This window comes from Myotis yumanensis, unplaced genomic scaffold (genome assembly GCF_028538775.1).
Source record: "Myotis yumanensis isolate MYYU_CA2020_CCGP unplaced genomic scaffold, mMyoYum1.0.hap1 SCAF_9, whole genome shotgun sequence".
Classification (NCBI taxonomy): Eukaryota; Metazoa; Chordata; class Mammalia; order Chiroptera; family Vespertilionidae; genus Myotis; species Myotis yumanensis.
In genome coordinates, this window is record NW_027223760.1 from 72,959,566 (window position 1) to 72,978,217 (window position 18,652).

Below are 18,652 nucleotides of genomic sequence, written 5' to 3' on the forward strand. Positions count from 1 at the left end.
TGGTTGCGGGCACATCCCCAGTAGGGGGTGTGCAGGAGGTGGCTGATCGATGTTTCTCTCTCATCGATGTTTCTAACTCTCTATCCCTCTCCCTTCCTCTCTGTAAAAAAAAAAATCAATAAAATATATTTTAAAAAAATAATTTAACAATAAAGTAGAAACAGAAGCAAGGACACATAGAACAGACTTACAGCTATTAGGAGGGGAAGGGGGCTGAGGGACTGAGTGAAAAAAGGTGAAGGGATTAAGAAAAAAACTACACACATCACACACACACACACACACACACACACACACACACACACACACATGGTGATAGCCAGAGGGAAAGGCGTGGGGGAAGGTGGAAGAGGGGGGATAAATGGGGATGGAAAGAGACTTTACTTTGGCCGATGAGTGCATGATGCAGTATGCAGAGGATGTTCTTTTGAATTATATATTTGAAATCTGTATGGTTTTGTTAACCAATGTCATCACAATAAAGTCAACTAAAAAAATATGCTGTTTTGGTATACTGATTATTTTGAGCAGAAAGTACTTGAAAAACAGCAAATGCAGAGAGAGGCTTTCTGTGAATTCATCTCTCTACCTAAAGGCAGATCCTCCAAAAGGAACTTAATTGTCCTGTATCTTCCCAGGAGGAGTTTCACCAGGAAAGATTGACTCAGTTTCACAGGAGAGAAAACTAGAAGTAAACATCACACCCATGCAAACTATTATATTTCCCATCTATTTTTCTAAGAGCCCATTCATCCTTTCTAACAACAATATGCTCTCCCCTAAGTAGCCTATGTTCCACCCCCTCTTCTCTCCCTCTATTAGAGCCCAGGCCAGGTGGCTCAGTTGGTTGGAGTGCTGTTCTGTACACCAAAACGGTTGTGGGGTTTCAGTTGGAGTGTGTACAGGAGGCAACTGATTAATGTTTCTCTCTCACATTGATGTTTCTCTTTCTCTCCCTTCCTCTCTCTTTAAAATCAATAAATATATACTCAGGTGAGGTTTTTTATTTTTTTAAAAAGTGGTATATAAACTCTTAAATCTCATTCCTTTATTGATATTCACTTTTTTCCCCTGTGATGCCTTCATACGTGTACTATTAAAAAAATAATCCTGGCCCTAGCCCACTTGGATCAGTGGATAGAGCGTCGGCCTGCGGATGGAAGGGTCCAGGGTTCGATTCTGGTCAAGGGCACATGCCTGAGTCACAGGCTCAATCCCCACTAGGCAGCCAATCCATGATTCTCTCTCATCAATGATGTTTCTATCTCTCTCCCTCTCCCTTCCTCTCTGAAATCAATAAAAATATATTTAAAAAAAAAGAAAAAGAAAATTTCATTTTAAAAAGTTTAAGGAGCATTAAAAAAAAAATTGATTGATTTTAGAGAGTAAGGAAGAGGAGAGAGAGAGAAACATCAATTTGTTGTTCCACTTGTTTATGGATTTGTGTATGTACCCTGACTGGGGATCAAATCCACAACGTTGGTGTATCAGGATGACACTCTAGCCAACTAAGCTACCTGGCCAGGGCCACTTAAAATTTTTTTAAGTCAACAAGTTTCTGTTAACCTTTAGCACAGTAGGTTTGGTAGCCATGAGTAATTTAGGGTCACAGATTATTTGACCAACAGTATAAATTTAATCAGATGTTTGTCGATTTATTTTTATTTTGTCAATTCCTTTTGCCATTATTGCCTTAACTGAAGTCACAAGTTACCATTACCACTGCTTCCTCCTGCTGGAAAAAATTTAAAATATTTCCTAGTAATGCTGGCTCTTCCTTCTAATGTTGTTCTTAGGTGGGATCATCTCATAAGGATTATCTTTCTCACAGTTCAGTAATTACCCTAAACTCTATTAGATATAGTACTGAATTTCATTTCTAGAAATAAAACAAGCAATAAACATCATAATAAAGCTTATAAAAACACCCTTGAGAGAAAAATTAGTCATCGAATTACCTACAAAGAGCTTTGATTTTCTCTATAGGGCCAGTTTTCAAGAAACAAAGTTTAGAAAAAGAGGCTTCTAATTTATTTGCCAAGGCTACAAGAACAATTGAATGGAAAATAGTACCATATTAATATGCAAACAAAATGTGACCATCCTAATAAAGGTAGGAAGCCTCATGATATGACTGTTATCAACAAGGATCATTTCATACAAATTCCTTCAGTTCAATTTCTTACCAACCTATCTAAAAATTATTCCAGCACCAACTGGAACTACTAGGACATAGGTAAAACCAGATTATTTTCTGACATTTCAATTAGGAGCAGTCAGAGAGGCTAAAAGATATGGCTGACTACCCTATAAAGACAGGTGAGATGTCAGATTTTGGCACATTCTTTAAAATTAGTTCATAAACGCCAGTTAAATATATACTAAAGCCTTGGTGTTTAGATTTCAGTGAGGACCCATATGTACTAGTTAAATGTGTGCCTAACTTTAAAATATTAATGTATAGAATTAAGATTATGATTCCATTACATAGCTATTGCTTTAAATACATGCAAACAGCTGAAAGTATAACTATGGTAGAATAGCCATTTTTAAATAAATGCAACCTTTTTTCTGGTTTAAATTCACCAGAAAGTTTCAAAAGTTCACTAAAGTAAATAAATTTTCAGTCAATTCAGTATTAATTATTAGTCCAGTATTGTATAATTAGTAATTTTAAACACAATCATGAAAGTTTATAGAAGGGATATCACTTACTAGCTGTTCTGATTTTACACCATATAACTGGATGGTCTTGGCCACGTTTTTTGACACAGCTAATGTGAGGTTTGCATCAACAGCAGCTACATTTAGTTCACTGGAGAAAACAAGAGCAGACTTTATTAGCAGCACTGTTCATGAGCAAAGTAAAGAACAACATATAAACCTAAAACCAACAAGCGATATAGTAATTCTTTTTATAGATTTTATTGATTGCAAGAATTGCATTGTTTCAATTTCCCTCCTAAATTCAGCATTAGAAAAAAAGTGCTTTGAGATGGCTTCGTTAATGACCAGTTTCTCATTAATGAAAGCATACCACTGTAGGTTTAGGCAGTGATTATGAGAGTAAATTGTGTACAGATTTTAAAAGTAGCACTCTTGTGAATACTGATAAGTGCAATTAGAGACACTGCATATCACAGACATCTGCAAGGAAATGACAGCTCCTGAATAGAAATGATGACCTTGGAAGGACATGGGCTAAAAGTATAAATTACAGGAGCTACATTAAGATACTCAGTTTCTAGAAATTATGCCAATTCATGCTATTTTGTGTGGTTCTGTAACTATATCAAAAGCATAGCAAGAATTTAATTTTGAATTATTAAAGTATGCTTATTTTCAACTTTAACATTGAATTAATTGGGACATCTGAGCTATCAACCAAAAAAAAAGGGAAAATACCAGGAGCTAAAAATTGCATGAAAACCCATATAGAGGCAGAAACCAGGAGAAGTAATTATTGTATCTGAAATAGCAGAATAAATTTGGCACCAGATTCTCTATATAAAGAAAATGAAGGACTTTGAAATAACACTAGTACATACTATGTGTGACAGAAATGCCTTTTCATACAATAGTGAGACATAATGTCTTTAATGTTCACTTTTAAACAATGGCATAACTATGCTTCTGTAAGCTCCACATTATATTTGATTACAGAACTGTCAAGCTGCATAGAGGAAGGGGAAAGCTGCTCCTTTAATATTTCCATAAGCAGGTCAAAGAGACCAAGCTGAAGCCAGGACTGTTTTTGTCACTACCATGCTACACAGATAACAAATACATTAAGGTAAAAAAACCTAAACCTAGAGTCAGGACTTTAGAAAGTCATGGTAAGTGTGGAGAGATCTGGGATAAAAATGCTGGCAATGTAGATACTTTATAGATATATTTGTACCTGGAGAGATGCTTATGTAAATTATACCTGTGGCTTTTTAGTCTTATTCTCACATAACTCAGAATTACTGTCATCAAATGTGTAGTCTAAAAGAATCTAGACATTTCTATACCATCATCCTATATTGGTTAACTATTATTTTTACTCCTCAAAGTGTTCATCTACAAATGTAAAAACCTACTGTTATGACAATTTGTTAGCTATTATGGGAACTGAGATAGTTGCAGTTGCAAATTAATCTGGGTCAACTGTAAATTTCTGAAGGCAACATTATAATTACATTGTCTGCTAGCATTCAGGTGGCACCTCTGCTAGGCTACCTTCCCTTTTGGGAATTTTAAAAGCTGCCACATTCACTTAGAAAGCTTAAAATAGCAAACACAAGCAAGCTAGTGAGGATTATAATCCTGCCTATGCCGTGAAATACTTTGTGAATTTAAGAGAAGAAACATTAATCTCTATGGTTTAACTTCTCAATTTATAAAATTATTCCTATACTTTCCTGTGTAATCATAGAAATTTACTATAGCATAAAGAATTTGCATCATTGACAAGGTACAGAATAATTAGAATAGACTATTTTTTTACAGTATTTAAAAAATGGTTTCATTAATTGGAATCTTAAGTACTTTATGTGCACTCATTCACTACTTATATCAAAACTCTTGATATAACTGCAGGACTAATCTATGTATATAAAAGGCTAAGTGACTGTCCGTCTGTCCATCCATCCGACTGGCCAGTACATACGACACGCACTGGCAATTTAAAAATAAACATTGACTTGCGATACATATAAAGCTATTGCTGGTGCCAATCGTACGCATGTGTTTCGATCTGTCATTGTTGATAGTAAATTTGGTTGACACTTCTATTATAGAGAAAGGGTGAATAGTGATTAAAATAGTTCTTCTAATTAATTTCCTTTCAATGTGCACAAATCCGTGCACTGGGCCACTAGTTACTTAAATAATTTAAGATAAGTTAAAATATATTGCTTTCATACATGACTAATAAACATGGCAGGCATTTTAACAACATGTCATTATATTAAAAATACATACCTTGCTATAGTTTTAATAATACCTTCCAGTTCATCTGAAGAAGGAGGATTACGACCACCAGGGGGGAAAACCAAGTTGATAGGGTCAAAGAGTCGAGATAAGGACTTGGATAGATAAGCAGCCTCATAGGGCTGTATTGAGTCTTTTAAAGCCTTTTCTGGACTGTGGAAACAAAATGTATTAAAAATGAACTTAGGCTGCAAGTGCCTTTCTTAAAAAGCAAATCTAAATAAAATGTAACTCTACATGCAGAAAAAGAAAAATTTTGTTTAAATATAAATAGAAATACATTTCATAATTAAACATTTATTAAGGACTAAATATTTTAATTTATACATAAATCCTAGGTATAAATGTAATATAACATACACCAATACCTACTGAAGTAAGTCTGTCACTTGAAACTCAAAGACTAACACTGTAAAATCTTCTTAATTTCTAATGGAGCTATGCCTTTACTTAGCAAATCCTATCTTTACACAGTGTCATGTCTGCAGAGACCTGTTCCACTAGCTGTGATTTTCAACCTTTTTCTTCTCACGGCATACATGAACTAATTACTAAATTCTGCAGCACACCAATATATATATTTTTTTCCTGTTCTGAAAAAAACAGGTATAACTTTTATTGATTTATAAAAAAGAATAATAATAATAATAATTACCTGCACTTTTTGTTCCAAAGTGACTTTAAAAAATATCAGATGTCTATCTATGATAAAAGTGTAATATGCTAATTAGACCGGACAGCCAAACGACCTTCCAGTCATCATTTTGGACGTCCTTCTGGACAAAGCCGCAGCGGCGGGGGCCGAAGCAGAGGCAGTTAGAGGCGATCAGGCAGGCAGGCAGGTGAGTGGTTAAGGGTGATCAGGCAGGCAGGCAAGTGGTTAGGGGCGATCAGGCAGGCAGGCATGCCATCAGTTAAGAGCCAGCGATCCCAGATTGTGAGAGGGTGCAGGCTGGTCTAAGGGACCCCACCCACTCCTGTGCACGAATTTCGTGCACTGGGCCTCTAGTACTTATATATAAGGATTTCTGGTACCAAGAACTAACCAATCAGATGCAACCTTATTATGCAACATGACCAATAAGATGCAACTCTATTATATGACTTATATATTTATGGTTCAAGACAGGGCATTGTCACCGGACAGCTATTTTGTGTGAGCTGTTGTCACTTTTTTATTTGACAATCTAAGGGAAAAGAGGTAAGTGTCCCTGACTCAATAGTCAGGTATTGCATGTTTTAAAAATTCTTGCATGGGGGGGATAAGGACACATTTGTAATACCTTAACTAATAAAGAATTAAAAAAAAAAAATTCTTGCAGTTGCCCTGGCTGGGTACTCAGTGGTTAGTGTGGTTCGATACGTCAAAGTTGCAGGTTTGATCCCAGGTCAGGAAACATACAGGAATCAACCAATGAATGCATAAATAAGTGGAACAATAAGTTAATCTCTCTCTCTCTCTCCCTTCCTCTCTCTCTAAAACCATAAGTAAAATTTAAAAAAAGAAAAGACTGCAGAGGTTTCCTTAAAAAAATGAAAAATTAAAAAATCTTGCAGTACACTGGTTGAAAATTGCTGTACTCGCTCAATCCTTTTCACCCATAGCTGGCACCTCCCATAAAGCTCACTGACTGGCAGAGAAGTATACATACTGATCTAGGTTTTTATCTGCCTTCCCATGCCCAAACTGTTACTAATAAGAATGAGGAGAAAATAAAAAGTATTTGTTAATGTCCTACAATCACATAAATACTCCCCACTGGAGTTCTAAGATAATTTGTTTTACAATATTCTTCACAAATGAAAATGTAACCTATTAAACACTTCTTTTCCTCTGTACTCTTCCTATGCCTTCAATTATTTGTGTTGATTTTCATTTAGCAGTTCAGAGTCTTAGAGTTTTCCTCTGACAATTATTATCAAATGTTTATAATCATTATTTCTGTCTGCTTTCTTACTCCTATAATTAATTCCTTAACTTCTCACATCATCCCTGTTTATGACCCTTTTACCAGCCCTACCATTCTCTTTTGCCCTGCCACTGTCTTTTTCTTTTTCTTAAATAAATCCCCCTTCATCCTAAATATTAACCTTGAAAACAAATGACCTGCTCCTTCATGTATACAAAGCCTGGCTTTCTCCTTTCCCACTCTTTCTGAACAACTGACAAGACCTAGATGTCAGAATGCTCTTGGCTCTGTGTCATAATTCCATGGTTATCACTTGATACTTTCTCATTCAATAAGTGTTTCACTCGAAACATATTTACTGGGAATACCGTGTACCAGGCCCTTTTTAAGTGCTGGGAAGATACAGATTTAAAATGCTTAACACTCTAGTAAAGAAATATGCAGGCTGCCCTGACCAGTGTTGCTTACTGGTTGGAGTTGCCCCCGACACCAAAGGGTTGCAGGTTCAATTACTGGTCAAGGGCACATGCCTGTGTTGCAGTTCACTCCCTAACACCTGGTCGGGGTGCGTGCATGAGGCAACCAGTCGATGTGTCTCTTTCACATTGATGTTTCTCTCTCTGTCCTCTCCCTTCCACTCTTTCTGAAAAGTAATGGAGAAAATATCCTCAGGTAAGGATGAAAAAAAAGAAATATGCAGGTAAAGTATAACAGATGAAGACAGAAAGACCACAATGGGAAAAGTGAAGAACTACTGCCTAAATCTGTTAGAAGTAACCCTATACTGAAGTCTATGACATCTCTTTAAATGTCTTCTGTTTTTCCTTCTGTCATTTATTAACCTTAAGAAATGTCTTCCCCAACACAATGCAATATACAACATACAAGATGAAGTACTTTATTGTAGACCCGAAGCCTCTAATTCTATAAACCAATGTCAACCCAATTTTAAAAAAAAAAAAAGCATCTTCCCTCTTCCACAGAAATGTTAGCCCTAACACTCCTCCTGCTCTCCAATGCTCTAAGGGTCCTTGGAGGCTACAATGTCAAACAGGTAACTTTTTTCACTTATTTCTGTTCTGTGCCAGGAATCCATCTACCTTTATTTTATCTCTACTATGGAGCTTTCTTATATCTGAGCCAACATTTTGAACTGCTGCAACTCTAAGATCTCTAAGCTCGAAAACTTTTCCACACTCGTACTCTCCTCTATTTCCCTCCCTCCTACAAATACTACTAAGTCTTCACAATTTGTCAGGGACTTCCTAAATGTAGGAAATGTAGTTGTGAAGTCAGTTCAAAAATTCTGTCCTCAAAGTTTACATGCTAATGAAAGTGAAAGTAAATAAATAAATAAATAAATAAAATTTAAATGAGTTAAGTATGGAATAAACCTGTCTATTGTGGTCTTTCTGAGTTAATCCTACTTGGAGTTTACAGAGCTTCCTAGATAATATAAATGTTATAATATTCTTTTATATATAATGAAGAGATAATATGCAAATTGACCATCACACCCTAAGATGGCCGCCAGGTTACAAGATGGTTACAAGATGGCCAGCAGGGGAGGGCAGTTGTGGGCGATCAGGCCAGCAGTTGGGGGGGGGGGGGGGGGACAGGACTAGGCCTGCAGGGGAGGGCAGTTGGGAGCAACCAGGCCGGCAGGGAAGGGCAGTTAGAGGCAACCAGGCCAGCAGGGGAGGGCAGTTAGGGGCGACCAGGCCAGCAGGCGAGGGCAGTTGGGGGCGATCGGGCCAGCAGGGGAGGGAAGTTGGGGAAATCAGACCAGCAGGGGAGCAGTTAGGTGTCGGTCAGACTGGCAGGGAAGTGGTTAGGAGCAATCAGGAAGGTAGGCAGGTGAGCAGTTGGGAGCCAGTAGTCCCGAATTGTGAGAGGGATGTTCGACTGCCCGATTAGGCCCGATCCCTGTTGGATCGGGCCCAAATGGGCAGTCGGACATCCTCAGAGGAGTTTCAGATTAGAGAGGGTGCAGGCTGGGCTGAGGGACACCTCCTCCCCCAGTGCATGAATTTCGTGCACTGGGCCTCTAGCTTTTCAATAAATTCTGTAACTGCACAGAAACTCCATTTCTTTAACATGACACTTTCTCCTTTCTATCCATCCATTCCCTTAATCATTAAGCCCTTAAGACATCAGATTCTGGACAGCATTAAACTGTCTTAAGAAAAAGCCTCAACTAATACCTTACTCTAGTGAAGCAGGGAAGCAGCCTGAGGTCCTCTTAGCCTACATTTCCTAGCACGAACCACTATTTCAAAAGCCAGGGGAAGGTTTTATTAAGACTCCAGTATTTTCATGGTACCACAATAAGGTAGATTTGCCACTCCTTGAGTGGTGCTTGGGGCACACTTCTTTTTTTTTAATATAATATATTTTATTGATTTTTTTACAGAGAGGAAGGGAGAGGGATAGAGAGTTAGAAACATCGATCAGCTGCCTCCTGCACATTCCCTACTGGGTATGTGCCTGCAACCAAGATACATGCCCTTGACTGGAATAGAACCTGGAACCCTTGAGTCCGCAGGCCAATGCTCTGTCCACTGAGCCAAACCAGTTAGGGCTGGGCACACTTCTTGATCTCATTTGCCTGAAACTGGCCTCAGCTATGGGAAGCTGTTAGCAGGCTGAGCCCTGCAACTGGGAGGTGGGGGCTGTAGATGAAAAAAAGAACTTCTATGAAAAGTAATCTCACAGAATACTCTGATCATTAATTCCTAATTGGGCTGGTCATGGTGAGTATTCACGCCTTAGGCCTATAACTTCTTTGGGGAAACATTTTAAACCAGCCCTGTCCATTTTTCTAGGTTAACACATTTCTGAAATACCAGAAGTAGTACCCCTCAAAAGGAGGTATCAACCCTCAAGAGAGCACATAATCTCATTAACTATCCTGTAATCTAATGCCCACCCTAGTTTCTCCAATCCTCCTTACATCCCCTCCTTAATTTCAAATGCATAAAAGAAACTGTCAATCTGTTATTCTCTAGAGCAGTTGAGATCTTGTTTCCTGGCATATGTTATCATTTATCAATTTGGCTCAAATAAACTCTTATAAAAATTCTCCAAAGATCTGGAAGTTTATCAAGTTGACAGGGCAAAGGGAGCCTTTTGTTCTTTGTTGCTGCAGTCTCAAGTAGAGTGTATGCCTTGCTGAGATGGGAGAATGCAGGGAAGAAATAGTTTTGGCTCAAATATCACAGGCTCTTCAATAAATTCTTTCTTACTGAATTTTCATAGATTTCGAGTAAATGATTTGTCATTTGCTGTTTGCTTTTAGGACCATTTCCAGAGGCTTTACATTGTTATTTTAGTCCTAACCAGTTTCACTGGACAGTGGGTCAGTGGAGTGCTAACCACCCAGAAGTCGATCTTCTCCTATTGTGTCATTAATCAATTCTAACGATGCTTCTGTATCTACCATTCCACATATAGGCCTCCAAAACCTTTATTTTGCTATGTTAAGAAATCAATTATCAGTCCTCATCTTCAACTTTTCTGTAGTATATGACACAGTTAACTGACCTTCCTTAAACTTAAATGAAATTCATTCTTTGGGGTCCCACACTACTGTGAGTTTTTCTCCTCTATAATAATTTTCTTGCTTAGCCTCCATTGCAGGCTGCCATCCCTCTGGCCAATCTATGAATTTTGGAGAACCTGTTTTGGGCCAAAGTTCTCGTTTACCTTTATATACATCTTCCCTATGCAATCTCCTCCAATTCCATGATTTTTAAAAATGGTTATAATGATGACTCCCAAATATGTATTTCTAGCCTTGATTCACATTCAACTACCTTTTCAACAACTCTATTTGCATCTTCAATTCAACAGTTTCAAAAGTAAATTCAGCACTATTTCATGAAAGAAATGTCTTCCCTTCTTAACAGCCTTCTCCCAAATTTGTTCAAGTATATCTCTGGTTCTTTTCCTCTCAAATCTAATTTATTGGCTACCCCTCTAAACTGTATTTTTTTTTTCTTATTGTTGTTAATCCTCATCCGAAGATTTTCTTTCAACTGATTTTTAGAGTGGGAGGGAGGGAAAGTGGAAGGAGAGAGAAAAACATCGATGTGAGAGGGTCACATCAATTGGTTGCCTGCATGCACTCCAACTGGAACTGGAAATCAAACCTGTAACCCAGTTATGTGTCTCTGACCGAGATATAATTCAACCATAGTATTTTTTTTAAGTGAAAAAAAACAAACATTTAAAATCACCCGTGAAAAATCCAACATTTTTCTTACAAGGTAGGTGATAACAATCTGTTATCTGAGTCAGCCTCCTCACTATAAATATGATTCTAGTGTTTAAAGGTGTGCAAATCAATTGATTTGGTACGCAAATAAAAATTTTAAAATAATATTCTTTTTCAACATAGGAGGAAAAGGTGGCTACTCTAAACTCAAGATGTATGTTGTTTTCCAATGTGGCTCCTAAACATGAGTGATCTAAGAGATTTTCAGGTTTAATTTTGCATATGTTCAATTTTTCCCTACCAGAGAACCTATTCCAGCATAAGATTAAGACAAAATCTTAACATGCCAACAAACATGTTTGATTAAACAAACATACTCATAATCTGACTTTTTTGGTATGAATAGGTCTTGTGTATCATCTTCCATGTGTTGTAAGTCAACATAGAGGTCTGTGGTTCCACTTGCATTAAATTTTCCTTGAATATTTTGGCTGTACTGTTGAAGACGCTTCCATAAGTCATTATAAAGACGCAATAATTTAGGGTATTCTCCTTCAAATGCCTGTTTCAAAAACATAGAAGCTGCCAAGCAAAACAATAAATGCATTAGATAAATGGTAAAAAGAAATGTAGCTAGAAGTTTCTTTTGTATATGAAGATGATGGGACAAACAGCTTACATTACAGGTCAAACCAAAGGTGTATTCCAAAGAGGCCATTTAAATAATTCTGGTATAGTTTTATTAACCAATGTAACCCCAATAAATGCAATTTAAAATAAATAAAATAATGCTACCCTGGCCAACTTGGCTCAGGGTTTAGAGGATCAGCCTGCGGACCAAAGGGTTGTGGGTTCAATTCTCAGTCAAGAGCACATACTTTGTTTGCAGGCTTGATCCCGGGCACAGGTCAGGGCCCATGCAGGAAACAAACAATTGGTGTGTCTCTCTCATATCAATGTTTTTCTCTCCACACCGCCCCCCACCCCCTTCAACTCTCTAAAAATCAATAGAAAAATATTATTGGGTGAAGATTTTTTTTAAAATTCAGCAAATCTAGTCCATGAATATATAAAAAGAATAATACATTATGACCAAGAGGGATTTATCCTAAGAACTCTAATATCAATCAGTATGACTCTGTAACAGGGAATAAAAAGTTTATACAACTCTGACAAACCATGAAATTGAATTAGAATAAAACGTACTAACAAACAGATAAAAGGAACTGACCTATACTGACAGTTTCCTTATAAGCATACTAGAGGCCTGGTGCATGAAATTTGTGCAGTCGGGGGTGGGGGCAGTCCTTCAGCCCAGCCTTCGCCCTCTCGTAGTCCAGGAGCCCTCTGGGGATGTCTGACTGACAGCTTAGGCCTGCTCCCTGGAGCCTAGCGGTTGTTATGCCGTTCGGTCAATTTGCATATTAGCCTTTTATTATATGCTAGAGGCCTGGTGCATGAAATTCATGCACAGAGGGAAGGGGATGTCCCTCAGTCGGCCTGCACCCTCTCCAATCTGGGACCCCTTGGAGGATGTGCGACTGCCGGTTTAGGCCAGCCCAATCGACCCCAATGGCCCTCCCCTGCCTGCCCAATCACCCCCAACTGCCCTCTCCTGCCAGCCCAATCGCCCCCAACTGCCCTCCCCTGCCGGCCATATTGTGGCAGCCATCTTGTGATGACATGGGGCAGCCATCTTGTGATAACATGGAGGTGGCCATCTTGTGATGACGTGGGGCAGCCACCTTGTGACATCGCACAATGCCACCTAGGCTTTTATTATACAGGAAGATTGCAGGCACCAGCAGTTCCAGTTTCTGCTTGTATAAGAAATGGCCTTGACCATGTCTTCAGTTGACAGAGGTTACCCAACTGCAGGAATTTGGCTAGAACTCTCCAGTTCAAGCACGCTGACACTAAAGATCCATATCTGGACCAGCAAGGATACTGCCTGCCTATCCACAGCCCCTCCTCCTGATCTCTTTGTTCTGCGTTTCCTCCCCCTCGCTATAAAAATCCCTGCTTGCACTGAGATGCTAAGATGGGCTTTGGACAAGAGTCTCCCATCTTCTCAAGATGCTAGCACTCCAATAAACCCCTTTCCATTTTCACTAGCATCTGTCTCACGAGTTTGGTTTTCACAGTGGCAGGCAGTCAAACCTTGGTTCTGGTTACAATTCATCATATTAACAAACTAAGATGAAAAGCATGTGATCATAATAAATAAATGCAGAAAAAGCATCAGGTTGGTGAACAAATATTATTATCTGGAAATTATGACAGAAAACTAACAGACACAAAGCTTAAAAATCATCTTGGAAATAACTATCACCCAAAGATAATTAAAGCAGCAGATTTCATATACGGAATATTTTGAATCTTCATTGTGATAGGTTCAGGCTCCTCATCTTTTAAATAAAGTACATTCATTTTTTGTCAAATCCCTGGATTATATTTTATTATATCCAGATCTTCTTTTTCTAAACATGAACATTTATAATCAGAAAGAACATGTTCGTAGCTAGAAAAATTTCCCTTTAGATATTTTCTTCCAAAATACTACTTACTTAGACAATCTGTTACACTGTATAGACTCTTCACTCTACAGATGGTTGAATTTCCTTAATATTTTGTGTCTATAATTTTAAGTACTATAGTACACATCAGGGACTGTATGTGCTCTATAAATGGCAGCTGCTTTACAAACAACTTAACTTTGGAGTTCTCACAAAGGTAGTTACTAAAGTAATGATGCTATTAGTAGTAACAGACCACTCAGAATGTGAAATATCAATGAGATTTTTGCTTAAAAATATTATACTTCTTCTCAGTAGTTTCTTTGACTACACAAGCCAGATAGGTCCCATAAGATAAGAACTGAAAAGCATGACTGGATTTGGTAATTAAGAGGTAGGTCACTGCTTACTTTAATGAGGACAATTTCAATAGAATGGTGGAAGATAACTATAGTGCACCTACTTGAGAGATTAACAGTATGAAAATGAAGATGAAGTTTGGATAAAAAAAGGAGAGATTAAATAGTAACTAAGGAGAAAATCTCTAGTTTTGTTTTTAGTTTTATTAAGGCAATTTGAATAGGTTTCTAACTCAGGGGAAAAATTTTTTTAAAAAGGAGAAATGCAAGCCTGGCCAGCATGGCTCAGTGGTTGAGTGTCGACCTACGAAACAGGCGGTCACGATTTGATTCCCAGTCAGGGCACATGCCCGGGTTGTGGGCTCGATCCCCAGTGTGGAGCATGCAGGAGGCAGCCAATCAATGATTCTCTCTCATCAATGATGTTTCTCTCTCTCCCTCTCTCTTCCTCTCTGAAATAAATAAAAAAAAATTTTTTTTTTTTTTTTTTTTTAAAAAGGGACAAATGCAAGATAGAAAAAAGGAAAGTTCAGTTGGTTAGAGCATCATCCCGATACACCAAGGTGGGTTTGATCTTGGGTCGGGGCACATACAAGAAGCAACCAATGAATGTATAAATAAGTGGAACAACAAATCAATGTTTCTTTCTTTCTCTTTTCCCCTTCCACCCACATTCCTTGTTCTAAAATCAATGAATAAAAATTTTAAAAAAAGAGAGAGAGAAGTATGAAGGATATTGCTGAGACAATGGGGTAACAACCGCAGAACCAGACAGCTCCAGATTGCTGGAAGCAGAACCTCTCCTCCCCCTTTTGACTCTCTGGAGAACTTGTCTTCATTAACTTACTAAAAATCAGGCGGGGTTTGGGGGATGAGGAGGAGATGCACATTGCTAGGCATAATTGGTGCCATGTGTAAACTGAGCCTTCAGGACTGTGCATACCTCAACTTTTCCTAGAAGTTGTCACACCTTTTCTAAGAACTCGCCACCTTTGATCATTGCCCTTGATCCCACTTACCTACTCTGAACCCCTTACAGGCTCCCAAACCTCCCCAACTCAGGGAGAAGGTGCTTTTAGAGCAAAAATTCACCCTTCTCCATGCCTTGATCCACTTTACCAAACTCCATCTCATTCTATTGGTGCAAGAGGCACGGGGCAGAAGGACCTGGGTTTGGGTCCCAGACCGGGAGGGATCCGTTACATTTTTAATCACTGTTCTTAAAACTTCTGTTTCTAATCAAGATGGAGTAACGGTGACCAGAATTACCCTTCTATCTAAAACAATCAAAACCCAAAACACACTTAACATCATGCAATAAAGACAGTATTCCTTCTGAGACAAAAAACAAAGGAAGTGCACCCTACAATCACCACAGCTAATTTCGTAGCAGGAGTGGCTGGCTATGGCACAGGAAGGGAAAGAGACCCATCTATCCTTACTGGCCAGGAGACCAGGAAGACAGAAGCCACTAGAATACACAGGACATAATACCAGAGAAGAGAGAGATGCATGAAAAGAACTGCAGAAACTTGCAAATGGTTCCCTTTGAGAGTATCCAGTTAAATACTAATCAGCACATGCACGTGAGGAAATTTCCAGAGTCTGGGAGAAAAAATCTCTGCAGTTTAGAGAGACTATACCTGTTACACAAAACTTCAGAGTACCTGTTCCCAAAAGCCAGGCTGGAAAATCTCAAATTCAGCATTTGGTAGAGTACCAAGAAGAGTCTTGCCTCAGCAGTGAGAAATAATTAGCCCTAAACACGGCTAAGTTTTGCTAATAAATCATAAAAGCAAGACTCAAAGGGATCAAAATGTTTCTCAGTAACTTGACAGTATCCAGAATAAGAATATTTTCAAGGAGATAAAAGTATTCAGTACCAAAGTAAAATTCAAATCAAAATTCAATCAAAAACCTCAGTCAAAATTATTAGTCATGCAGAAAAGTAGAAAAAAAATGTATCTATAATGAGAAGAAAATCCAATTGACCAGACCTAGAACTGACATAGGTGATCAAATTAGTGGTAATTGCATTTCTGTTCTAGTTTCACTCCCTAGAGTTACATTTTCTTAATATGTGTACGACTTGTTGAAATGAAGTTTACATTAGGCAATTTCTACTAAAAAATGTGATAGGTCAAATGTGCTAAATAAACAATACTGGAAGGTGTAATGGTTAAAGGTTTAACATTTTCAAGCATGCTAAAGGCTATTTTTTGGTACATTCCTGTCTCAATGAGAGAAGAGATATTCAAAGTACAAACTAAATTTAATTCAAGAAATAAAATATTGACTATAACAGCTTGAAGATTTTAAAAAGGTTTTTAAAGTGATAAAATACAGTTTTAATGAATGCCTGAGAACAGATACATTGCAACAGCCATAAATGGACTTTTACATTTGCTTTCTTTTATTCTAAAAACTGAGGTTTTATTAAATTTTGTAATTATACTTACATATTTTGTAGGCATATTTACTCTTGTATTTTCTTACTGGTTTATTAGTAATCAGCTTACAATGTGAAGAAAACTTCATGATGATGACTGGTCTCATGAAAACCCATTACTTTCATCATGAAAGTTAGGAGCTAGTAAAAATGTATTTTTTTTTTTACTTTTTTTAAAAAATATATTTTATTGATTTTTTACAGAGAGGAAGGGAGAGAGATAGAGAGCTAGAAACATCGATGGGAGAGAAACATCGATCAGCCGCCTCCTGCACATCTCCTACTGGGGATGTGCCCGCAACCCAGGCACATGCCCTTGACCGGAATCGAACCTGGGACCCTTCAGTCCGCAGGCCGACGCTCTATCCCCTGAGCCAAACCGGTTTCGGCAAAATGTATTTATATAATACTACACCTGAATATTTTAAAAACTACCTCCTAAAATAATTTATGAATTTTAACTTTCAAGCACACTCTAAAAATGTCAGACTCTAAAAATGCTCATTTCATTGAACAACTCTGAGTAATTATTGAATCAAAGACATAGATATATAGATGTTATTTCACTATTCTTTTAACATTTCATGTTTGGGGGGGAAAACTTAGGTTTAATAAACAAGAAAATGAGCAAATCAAACCCAAAGCAAATAAATGAAAATATATAATATACATAAGAGCAGAAATCAATAAAATAGAAAACAGAGAAAAATCAATAAAACCAAATATTGGTTTCTGAGAAGATGAATAAAATTAATAAACCTCTACTCATAATTATTAGGAAAAAAGAGATGAAACTAATGATATCAGGAATGAGATATGGAACATCACATCAGATTCCTCAGACATGCAAAGGGTAATAAGGAAGCATAAAGCAACTTTATTCCCATAAATCAGAACACCTCAACAAACTGAAAAAAGGCTTTGAAAGACATAAACTACCAAAGCTCATTCAAAAAGAAATAATTGAAATAATCCTATACTTATGAAAGAAGTTGAATTTGTAGTTAAAACCTTCCCACAGAGAAAATTCCAGGCCCATATAACTTCTTTGGTGAATTTGACCAAAGATTGATTTAAGGAAAAAATAATACTAATTCTACACAAACTGCTTGAGAAACTGAAGAGGAGGAAATATTTCCCAACATATTTTCTGAGGTATTCATTACCCTGATTCTAAAACTGGAAAAAGAAATTACAAGAAAACTAAAGATCCAAGGCTTTTTTTTTTTTTTAAGCAATTTAAACCCAACAACATGTGAAGCGGATAATGAATCATGACCATGTGAGTTTTATTCACGAATGTAAGTCAGGTTCAAAACTTGAAAAGTCAACATAATTCATGATATTAACAGATTAAAATAACTAACACTATTTGATTATCTAAATGTATGCAAAAAAAAGCATTAAAAAGATCAACTACTTTCCCTCAAACAACAAGAAAAAGAAAGGAACTTCTTCATCCTGAGTAATTAAGGGAATCACTGAAACACCTGCAGGTAAGATCATACAAAGGTTAACTGAATTCTATCTCAGTAAGATAGTAAGCAATGTAGAAGCTATTTTAACTCTACACTGTATTAGAGGTATCAGCCAGTGTATTAAGGAAAAAAAATAGGATGCTAGATTAAAAAAGAAATTGTCTTTATTTGCAGACCATATCATCATCAATATACAAAATCATTTAAAAAATCTTCAAGAACTACTAGAACTAATAAGTAAGGTTAGCAAAGTCAAGAATACAAGGTCGGTACATAAAAATCAAATGTATTTCTACATTCTAACAATGGACAATTCTAAAGAAAAAATTTAAAAAACAGTATCATGAATAATAAACTCAAAATATATGAAATCATAATAAATTTAAGAACAGATTTGCTAGACATGAAGACTGAAAACTGTACACCACATTGATAAGAGGCAATGTATAAGAACCGATCAATGGTAAGATATAGCACAAATGTGGATCAGAAGACTCAATATTGTTAAGATGCCAATTCATCACAAATTGCTCTGTAGAATCAATGCAATCCTAATCAAAATCCTAGGAGACATTTTTATAGGCAGAGTATAGAAATTAACCTTAACCTTTATATCATATTCACAAATTAACTATAAAGAACCAAGTAATACTCTAGGATAAAATACAGGAGGAAATACCTCTGGCCTTGAATTAGACAAATATTTCTTCGATTAAAAAAACTCCCACAAATTATAAAAGAAAAATTGAT

The 18,652-nt window shown here is 37.1% G+C and overlaps 1 protein-coding gene across 4 annotated transcripts in view; it reads right to left on the bottom strand.

Annotated features, from left to right (window-relative positions):
• COG5 (component of oligomeric golgi complex 5) overlaps positions 1–18,652 on the bottom strand; it is a 205,364-nt gene that overhangs the window by 64,258 nt on the left and 122,454 nt on the right. For 3 of the 4 annotated variants that reach the window (XM_070424649.1, XM_070424650.1, XM_070424648.1), the window contains exons 12-14: positions 11,478–11,682; positions 4,966–5,127; positions 2,716–2,815 (exon numbers count right to left, since the gene is read on the bottom strand). In XM_070424649.1, coding sequence (XP_070280750.1) covers positions 2,716–2,815; positions 4,966–5,127; positions 11,478–11,682 — 467 coding nt within the window. The remainder of the gene's footprint in view (positions 1–2,715; positions 2,816–4,965; positions 5,128–11,477; positions 11,683–18,652) is intronic. The other variant, XM_070424651.1, reaches the window with a different exon arrangement.